At 45.7% G+C, this 9,949-nt stretch overlaps 1 protein-coding gene across 1 annotated transcript; it reads left to right on the top strand.

Annotated features, from left to right (window-relative positions):
* Positions 1-4,697: 4,697 nt before the first annotated feature.
* LOC125526597 (replication protein A 32 kDa subunit A-like) lies at positions 4,698-9,292 on the top strand (the record flags this gene model as incomplete). Its single annotated transcript, XM_048691248.1, has 5 exons — positions 4,698-4,713; positions 4,795-4,989; positions 8,825-8,903; positions 8,986-9,064; positions 9,182-9,292. Coding segments are annotated over exons 1-5 (480 nt in total), but the record flags the coding sequence as incomplete, so codon positions are not given.
* Positions 9,293-9,949: the final 657 nt, after the last annotated feature.

Raw genomic sequence — 9,949 nt, 5'->3', positions numbered from 1 at the left:
CTCTACGCCGACAGCTTTTCTATGCCGGCGGCCTCCCTGGCTATGCCGACGTATATGTTGCCGACGGCCCTATGCCGACGGGGGCCGTCAGCATAGGCCTATCCCACGGCCATTCAGGGCTATGCCGACGGCCCTGGCCGTCGGCATAGGGTGCGATTCTGGTAGTGCGAGACGCCTATGATGACTTCGCAAATCTCAAGATGATATGCCGGCTCAGTCTTTTGAAGATGCTCGTAGGGATAGGGCAGGTGTGAGTGTATGCGTTCATACGAATGGATGTATGGGCATATGTATGAGCTTGTACCGTGTTAAAAAAAAAGACACGCAGTCATGGACAGACGTATCCTATCGTGTTTGTGCTCCTTCTGTTTCTGTATACATGCATCGGAATCCAAATAAACGGACAGGGTTTTGTAGCGTATATAGTACTCGAGACGTACAACTCGTGATCGGTCCAAATTTAACGCATCCTGTATATGCTATAGGATGAGGTTGTCGACCCAGATGGCCGCCGGCAACGACAGCAAATGAAATAGGTGCAAATGGGAGATGGGGGCATTGGTGGACTTTATGAAAAAAATATAGTTCCAAACTGCAAAAAAGAAAACGAAAAAATTTGTACACAAACCAATACATATATAACACGTTCATGAAAAAAAAACAAATACATACATGGAAATGGCCCATTTTCTTTTTGTTGTTGGGCCGATTTGTTTGGGTGCAGATTTTACAGATCCACCACTGCGAATATGTATACGTTTTCACAGATTTTTTTTTGAACGAAATTTTACAGATCCACCACTGCGAATATGTATACGTTTTCACAGTTTTTTTTGAACGAAATTTTACAGATCCACCACTGCAAATATGTGTACGTTTTCACAGTTTTTTTTTGAGATTTTTTGAAGCTTAGAAATATCATTTTTAAATCATTTGAAATAAAGTCCTCCAATGCCCCGTCCACCAAAACTTCACACTCTTTTTAGGGGCTGGCGAACGTGCCTGGATGCATGCGTGCCTGCCAAAAGTTTGGAATAACGGGCGCATGTCCAAGGGCATGTTCCAAAACCTCCAGCAGAAATACATGAAGCATATGGTGGAATGGGATGGCAATCAACTTGGGCAAAGCGGAAGAGAGGTCCTCATTAAATCCATGCACAGTCTATTCCAACCTACATCATGAGCGTTTTTAAGCTCCCGGCGGCCACTTGTGAAGATCTTATGCGGATGATCCGTAATTTCTTTTGGGGAGTAGAAAAGGGGAAGAGAAAGATGCACTGGCGGGCATGGATTCATCTAATCAAGCCCAAGGCGCAAGGTGGACTGGGCTTCCGAGACCTACGACTTTTTAATCAGGCACTTCTTCTAGCACGCCAAGCTTGGAGGCTACTTACAAACCCTGATAGCTTGTGTGCCCGGTTACTGAAAGCACGCTACTACCCGTTTGGTAGCTTGGAGGATACTGTTTTCTTGACAACGACCTCAGTTACTTGGCAAGCAATTCAACACGGGCTTGAGCTCCTGAAGAAGGGATTGATCTGGTGCATCTCACTATATTAAACAGGAGAAGGACCCTGATAAAGCTTACTGTGCTTACAAGCTAGATCTGTCCAAGGCGTATGATCGTGTAGATTGGACTTTCCTTGAGCAAATGATGAGAAGATTGGGCTTCGCGGATCGATGGGTGAGATGGATAATGACTTTTGTCACCTCAGTCCGTTATTATTGCAATGTTAATGGAGCCCTATCAGATTCATTTGCACCGTCGCGTGGGATGCGGAAAGGAGATCCCCTCTCCCCGTTCTTGTTCCTTTTCGTGCCAGAAGGGTTAGCGGAAATCTTGAAGCAACGGGTCAATTCTCAGCAGCTGACACCGTTACGGGTTTGTCCAGGTGCACCTGGCATCTCACATCCCATGTTTGCAGACGATACCCTGCTGTTTTTCAGAGCAACCGAGCAGGAAGCTTCTCATGTCAAATGCGCACTTGCCACCTTTGCTCAAGCCACGGGTCAGCTTATCAACCCGCAAAAATGCTCCATTCTCTTTGGTGAGCACTGCCGGCGAACAGACCAGGATGCAGTGGTATTATCACTGGAAGTGCAGCAACATAGCTTCGAGGAATGCTACTTGGGTTTACCCACACCAAACGGGCGCATGTCCAAGGGCATGTTCCAAAACCTCCAGCAGAAATACATGAAGCATATGGTGGAATGGGATGGCAATCAACTTGGGCAAAGCGGAAGAGAGGTCCTCATTAAATCCATGCACAGTCTATTCCAACCTACATCATGAGCGTTTTTAAGCTCCCGGCGGCCACTTGTGAAGATCTTATGCGGATGATCCGTAATTTCTTTTGGGGAGTAGAAAAGGGGAAGAGAAAGATGCACTGGCGGGCATGGATTCATCTAATCAAGCCCAAGGCGCAAGGTGGACTGGGCTTTCGAGACCTACGACTTTTTAATCAGGCACTTCTAGCACGCCAAGCTTGGAGGCTACTTACAAACCCTGTTAGCTTGTGTGCCCGGTTACTGAAAGCACGCTACTACCCGTTTGGTAGCTTGGAGGATACTGTTTTCTTGACAACGACCTCAGTTACTTGGCAAGCAATTCAACACGGGCTTGAGCTCCTGAAGAAGGGATTGATCTGGTGCATAGGCGATGGACGAGCGATCAGGATATGGCGCGATAGCTGGATCCCCAGGAATGGGAGTGGGAGGCCTGCTACCCCCCAAGGAAGATGCCGGGTGCGGCGTGTATATGACTTGCTGGATGACCATGGAGCATGGAATATGGACTTGGTTCGGAGCATTTTTTTGCTGGTCGACGCGGATGTGATTGCAACAATTAAAACCTTTCCTGGGTTGGGTCCAGACATGCTTGCATGGGAGCCGGAACGCAGCGGGAACTTCACCGTGAGGAGTGCTTATCGACTTGCTCTTGAGGATCATCTTCGGTTCTCTTCAGTCGCGGCGAGCAGGGCACCAGACGGGCGACGAGCCGTCTGGGCTTTTATTTAGAGGTGCCCTGCTCCTCCTAAGGTTCGAATCTTCACCTGGCGGTTGCTCACAGATTGTCTACCCACTTGGGTGAATAAACGCCGCCGGGGCCTGGAGGTTTCTGACAAATACCCTCTCTGTGCCTTGGAGCCGGAGGACACATACCATGTTTTTTGCAGATGCCCAATGGTAGTCGCACTCTGGCAGGCCATGGCGGACCAATGGAGAATACCTGCTGTTACATCCTTCCGTCGGACGGGAATGGAATGGCTTGCCCAAGCCCTATGTGAGCTGCCGGACACGGAGAGGATGGAGCTCATGATGACATTATGGCGCTGCTGGTATGTTCGAAATGAGATGGTGCACCACAAGAAGCCACCACCAATCGAAGCATCCAAAAACTTCCTCATCAGCTATGTTGATTCATTGGTGGGCATCCGGAACTCTCCTCATGCGGATCCAATCAAGGGGAAGCAGGTGGTGGACGCTGTTAGCCATTCCCGGCCCATGTAGCACGAGACTCCTGCTCCAACCACGGTGCTGCGCTGGTCTCGACCGGCGACGGGGTGGGCGAAGCTCAACGTCGACGGCTCCTACAATGCCACCAGCGGAGAAGCTGATGCAGGCATGGTCCTCCGGAGCGACACGGGCGATATCATTTTTTCTTCATGCAGAGAACTCCGGACGTGTTTGGATCCTCTGGAAGCCGAACTGCAGGCCTGCATGGAGGGGCTCAACTTGGCACTTCAATGGACCCCTTTTCCTATTGAGATGGAGACAGACTGCACGGTGGTGGTACATGCGATACTAGCGCCGACGAGGGATAGATCTCGTTTTGCCTTGCTTGTTGATCGGGTTAGGTGTTTGATGCTAGGAGGAAGGGAGGTTAAGCTAGTTCATATCTGTAGAGAACAGAACGGTGTGAGTCATTTTCTTGCAAACTTTGGTAGAGTTCATAAACGTATGGTGGTGTGGTTGGGATCTGGACTGGATGAGGTATCAGACTTATACAATGCCGAGGCACTTTATGTGTGAGAAATAAATTTTCTTTCACCCGCAAAAAAAAAGTTCGGGAAAAAAATCCTGGGGCCTTGGCCTGCATGAAAGGCCGATTAACTGCTTATATCGGTTTATTATAGGTAGTAAAGGCTTCTAAAAAAAGAAAAGACTTCTAAAAGTGTGTCTAGCCAATCCCTAAAAAAGAGAGGAGTAAACAGCCGACTAAACCTCAGTCGAGTATTTTTACTCCATTAAGTTTTAGTCTTTTCTAACCGATCCTTTATATTTAACGGAGTAAAAGAAATGTGGCTCATGCATTTCCTCGAACATTTGATATGCACGCACCTCAATGGTTTCTAACCGATTTCTGAATTCGGCTCGGCAGCGATCTCGGTGGTGTGGAAGTTGAGGCTGGCCTGCGCGCGCTCGCGGGGTCCGGGCCACCCACCGAGAGGTTGCGGTCGAGGTAGTCGATGTCGAGGCCGAGGGCAGCGTGGAGGAACCACTCCGCCTCCACGAACATGGGGTTGAGCAGGAACTGCAGCTGCTCCATGTCGCTCAGGTACACTGCGATGGCGCCCCGCCGCAGCAGGCTAGGCTGGCACCGCGGGTTGTCTTTCTGCGTGAGGGCCATCGCGAGCGCGACGACCTGCAGGACCGTGGCCAGCTACTGCAGCAGGAAAGTGCCGTGCGCGGGAGCTATGGCCAGGGAGAAGAGTACACAGTCGTGATGTGCTAGAGAGAGCTCGCGTGTTTGGCTCTGTTCATGCTTGTCGGTGTATTTGTGCTGCGGACTAGGACCTTGTGTGCACACGGCGTCGTGCCAGCTGCTGCACCGGAGGCTCAAGAATATGGGCGAGATGCAGCTCGATCGTCTTGCGTTTCTCGTCGCCAGCGTACGTCATACCCGCTGCTTGTGCAGCTGCATGCGCCTGGGGCTCAAGAAGATGGGCGAGGTGTTGTTCGCGTCAAAGGTCGCTGGCAAGGTCACCGGTGAGGCCCTAGGTCGCCGCGGTCGACAATGGAACTTCACGTGAGTCGCTTGCTGGCCCCAAGGAGGTCACACAAGAAGTATCTCACCGAGGTCACGTAAGACATAACCCAGTCGACTCACCGATGAGTGAAGCCTAACTTTTACATCATCTTTAAGGTAAATGCAATCAACCCGATCATATGCCTTTGAGACATCAAGTTTATAAGCGCAAAAACTTTTTGTGAAATCTTTCTACTATTTAATATGGTGAATGCACTCAAAAGTCATTTGTGCATTATCAATGATCATACAACATGATATGAAAGCACTTTAGGAAGGAGAGATAATATCATCCGGAACTAGTCTTAGGCCCTGTTTGTTTGGGCTTTTGCTTCCGATTCTGCCGCTTTTCCACTTTAGCAGAAAAGCCAAAAAAGCTTCTAAATAGGTGCTTTTTGGCTTTGGCTTTGGCTTTGGCTTTGGCTTCTGGCTTATATCATCATATAACAATATTGATTCATAAGCCAAAAGTCGAAGCAAAAGCCCCTATATAGGAGCTAAGCCGCAAAAGCCCAAACAAACAAGACCTTAGCCTATGGACAAGGCACTTTGAAACAACTACGTAAATTACATTACATAGGCTAATGGGGCGGAAGGTAGTAACTTTTACCTAGTTTTCGACTTTGGGAATCATCACAATAACTGTGTCATTTACCTCAGTTGGCATAATACCAGAACGAAAGAGTTCCTTAACAGATGCGATCACACTATCCTTGAGAGTGCTCCAGTTCCGCTAGGAAAAAAAAACATGTTGGGCAGGCCTGAGCGTCTTCAAAGGACCAATCTGAAATAGTGCATCCAGAATCTCCTTGTTAGTGAACTCACGACACAAGAGATCATTTGTTTCCTGTCCAACAATAGTATCCACATGATCAATGATGCGAGTAGCATCAAGGCTGCTATCAGCAGTAAAAATATCCTCAAAATAACTAGTGGTTGCATCTCCCATGTCCCTCGTCTCAGTGAAAACATTACCGTTAACATCCTCCAGTTTTTTATACGGTTTTTCCTTGCCCGTCAAACATATTTTGCATGAAAAAACTTTGTGTTGCACTGCCTATCTTTAGGCCACATAATTCGTGAGTGCTGCATCCACATGACCTCTTCTCTATACAACAGCTCATTCATTTTATCTGTGAATTTTCTTATTTCCATCCTATCAGCATTCATCAACATAAGCTCCTCATGGTCAAGGTGTGTCCTAGTTTTTCAATTTCTTTCACCACATTACTAAACTGCTTACTCCAGTGATGGAGTTTGCGCATGGTCTCGTAGAGAGCTGCATGAACATCACCCAAAAGAATTATTTAAGCCGTCGGACACCCGGGCTTGGGTGATGACCTCCTCTGACACCGACTCCCTATCGAACATAACTTCATATTGCCTGATCTGCGGTTTCTTAGATTGATCATTTACCACCTCACTTTACAAAAGATGCGCAACATGCTCGGACGGTGGAGAAGTCAAATGGTGTACCAAAGCATGATCAAACTAATTTTGCCAACCCAGACCAGCCACCGCTATATCCAACCTTACTCTGACATTTGCATTGCCACTTCTCATGTTATCATATGTGCATGGGACACCACTGAAACCTAAGTGAGAGAGATCACAAGTTTCTAGAACATCATGATAGGCTTGCATTTGGCCCACCAGCCTACGAGTCAACGAAAAGTGTTCGAAATCCCACATACACCCATTGAAGTCTCTATCACAAGCCATGGGAGATCAGACTTAGAGCATAAATCCTCCAACAATGTCCACATGATGTGGCGGTCCTCCACTCTTACTCCACCATAGACAAAGGTGAGAAACCATGGGGGTACATCTGGACGAGCGGTAACTTGGACATCAATGCATCGTTGATTTTAAAAAAGGAGATCAATAGTGAGAGACTCATGATAATATAATGCAAGATCACCACTATTACCAACACTGTCGACACCTTAAAACCTTTGAATCCCAACCAAGTTTGCTACCTTCTCATTTTACTTTTAGACTGGAAAGTGCCACAAAAAATATATTGGGGGGATACGACTGTACCATAGCCGCAATATCTTGAACTAGTCGGGAGTGTCCCACAACCTAGAAGTTTCAACTGAGTAGACTCGTTTGTCCTGGCGGCGCTCCTCGAAGGAGACCACCAAAGATGACTTACCTTTTGGTTTATTGTTGTTTGGGTTAGTCTTAGTCCTTTTCGGGTCCTATTTTGCCAATGGACTAGGCGGGACACTTCGCCCTGAAGCAGTTAATAGTAGATGACTTTTCGAATCAGGCAAAGGAGATGCGGCAGGACATGTGTTCCCAAGTCCAGCCAACGCCTTCTTCCTGCTTGCATCCAGGTCAGCACTAACCCAACAGACTTGTTTGCATCAACATCCATCTCATTCCCACCAACAACTTTAGCAGTAGTAGATCGTAAGGGGTCATATTCACCACTACAATTCACACGAGCTACTGATCGCCATGTTGCACATAAATCCTTGAAGATCATTGCTGATGGGCGTGCACATTGTCATTGTGTTCTATGTGGAGACGGTCTATCATACTACACATGACACACAATTTATATTATTTTCCTAGAGTAACCTATTAAATCAGTGCCAATTGCTATTTTTTGGATGTTTTAAGATTTTCACAAAAATCAAATTTATTGGGCTAACAAATCCAGGAAAAAATAAGCAAACATTTGAGTCAAGAAGCATCTGAAGGCAACCAACATAGGCCAGGGGCACCCAGGGGCCCACGTGGCGGGGACGCATGGTGCAGCTACGTGAGCCCCATGGACCTCCGGTCCACCGCCTTTTGGTCCGTTTGTCCTTATACACTTTTGAATCCCTTGAGGATTTTATCGCCCTAATTTTTACGCCGCCACATACCTCTGTTTAATGACAATCCAACCATAAGACCTTTTTCGGTACTCTACTGGAGGGGTAATTCTTCACGATGGCCGTATCCATCAACTTTAAGGTCATCAGGATCGCAAGTGAGTAGTCTCCTTTGGACTATGGGCCCATAGAAATAGTTAGATGGTTCTCTCTCTCTTGGTTCTCAATGCAAAGATCACATAAGCTGCCCTACATAATTGTGATCCATCTAATGCAGTATGTTTGTTTGCTTACCATGTTTTTCATCACGTACTTGAGTGGGATGAAGATCGCGTAATGCTTGTATCCCTTCGCCCTCGCCTGCCCGCCGTCTCCTTCCCGCCTCAGGTGCTGGGCTGCCATCTCTCTACTCAGATTGTATGAAAATATTACTCTACGTAACATGTACTTTTTCTTAAGTTGTTCCTTTTGCTTCTTATTTCTGAAATTTATTTCTTGATGCACCTTCATTTAGGCACAACGGCCTTCTGACAGAGCTAGGTGATAGCCTCATGAGGTCCCTTTCTTCAGGCAAACTGAATTTTATGTTCGCCTTTTGCATTTTGCTCCAGCCAAGGGCTTTGTGGTCAATGATATTTCAAAGTTTCTGCTATCAATTAACAATTAGTAATACTATAAGTTCAGGATTTGTAATATCATTCTACTATATAGACAAGAACTTTGTGGCTAATCATACTTGATAGTATCTGATCTCAGCAATAGGTATCAGTTTCACATCTTTGTCAATTTTGATATGTTTTACAAGTTGAACGATGTTGCAGATTCTTCTAAAATTGCTGTTATTCAATATGCATCACTTGTAACCTTCATTTTTTTGATTGTCATGCATACACTATCTTTATTTGTTGAGGAAAGTTACCGCCTTCCTCTCTGAAGGATCATCACTCTGATATTTGTTGTTAATTAGGGAATGGTATGTATGTTGCCGTCATTGGTAGCCTCAAGGGAGTGCGGCATAAGAAGTGTGCTACTGCTTTTGCAGTCAGGTATTGTTTTGCAAAAAAAAATATGTTCATGTTCCAGTGATGCATTGAAGCATGCTAACTAGATATAATTTTTCCATTTCAGACCTATAACTGATTACAATGAGGTCACGCTGCATTTCATTCAGTGTGTACGGATGCATATACAGAACACCAAATCAAAGGTATGCTCGTGATCTGCAGTACAAATGTCGCATGCAAACACTCCCACCATAAGAGTCTTTTGGTCCTCAATTACAACACTTGGTTAAAAGGATTATTCTGATCATGGTTAATTGTAGGTTGGCAGTCCCGCACACACCAATTCTTCCGTAGGAACCCCATTTTCCAATAGCATGAGCGAAGCAGCCACTCCAACCTTTGTGAAATCCAACTCAATAAGCTGCGCCGAGGTTGTCAGTGTCGCTCAAGGGAGACGCTGTTTTTGGCTGACACGACGTTGACGCCTCCCACAAGTTGCTTTGCTTCATTGCAAGTACACCAATTTTAATCTTCCTCTATGGATGATTGAATTTCTAAATATGTTTAGATAAACAAAGTGTATACCAACTCTTTTCGAATAAGGTGTTGACGCCATCATAAATATTTATTGCTTCTTTGTAGTTCAAATGTTTTATTATAGTTTTTCCTTTCCCATTTCTTTCTATTGAGCAGCTACAAAATTAATCTGCTGGACAAAGATTCTTTGTGAGCATTATCATCATAGTGATACTAATTTCACCCCAATTTTTGGGAATGGATCATATCATAGCTTAGCAGCTGCATTTGCTTCCAATCCTTACATGTAAACACATTTTTTAAGTGTGAATTAGTTGTTATGAAGACCATACAGATTTGATCATCTTTTGCATAATTGTTAGTGCAAACATTCAAAGATGAATGGTCTAGAACAGATTATAAGCTACCACAGTATGTGCGGTGTGAACACGTGAAGCCCTGCCTTGAAGATATCAATGTTGTATTCGGTGATTCATAGGTAATTCAATCCGCGTTTTTCGTTTTTTTAGTTTCTATTGAACTGCATAATATATCTCCCTGGAAGTATTATG

This window comes from Triticum urartu, unplaced genomic scaffold, assembly GCF_003073215.2.
Source record: "Triticum urartu cultivar G1812 unplaced genomic scaffold, Tu2.1 TuUngrouped_contig_10580, whole genome shotgun sequence".
NCBI classification, from domain to species: domain Eukaryota; kingdom Viridiplantae; phylum Streptophyta; class Magnoliopsida; order Poales; family Poaceae; genus Triticum; species Triticum urartu.
The sequence above is the reverse complement of the archived record's forward strand: the minus strand, read 5'-3'. Positions and strand labels throughout refer to the sequence as shown.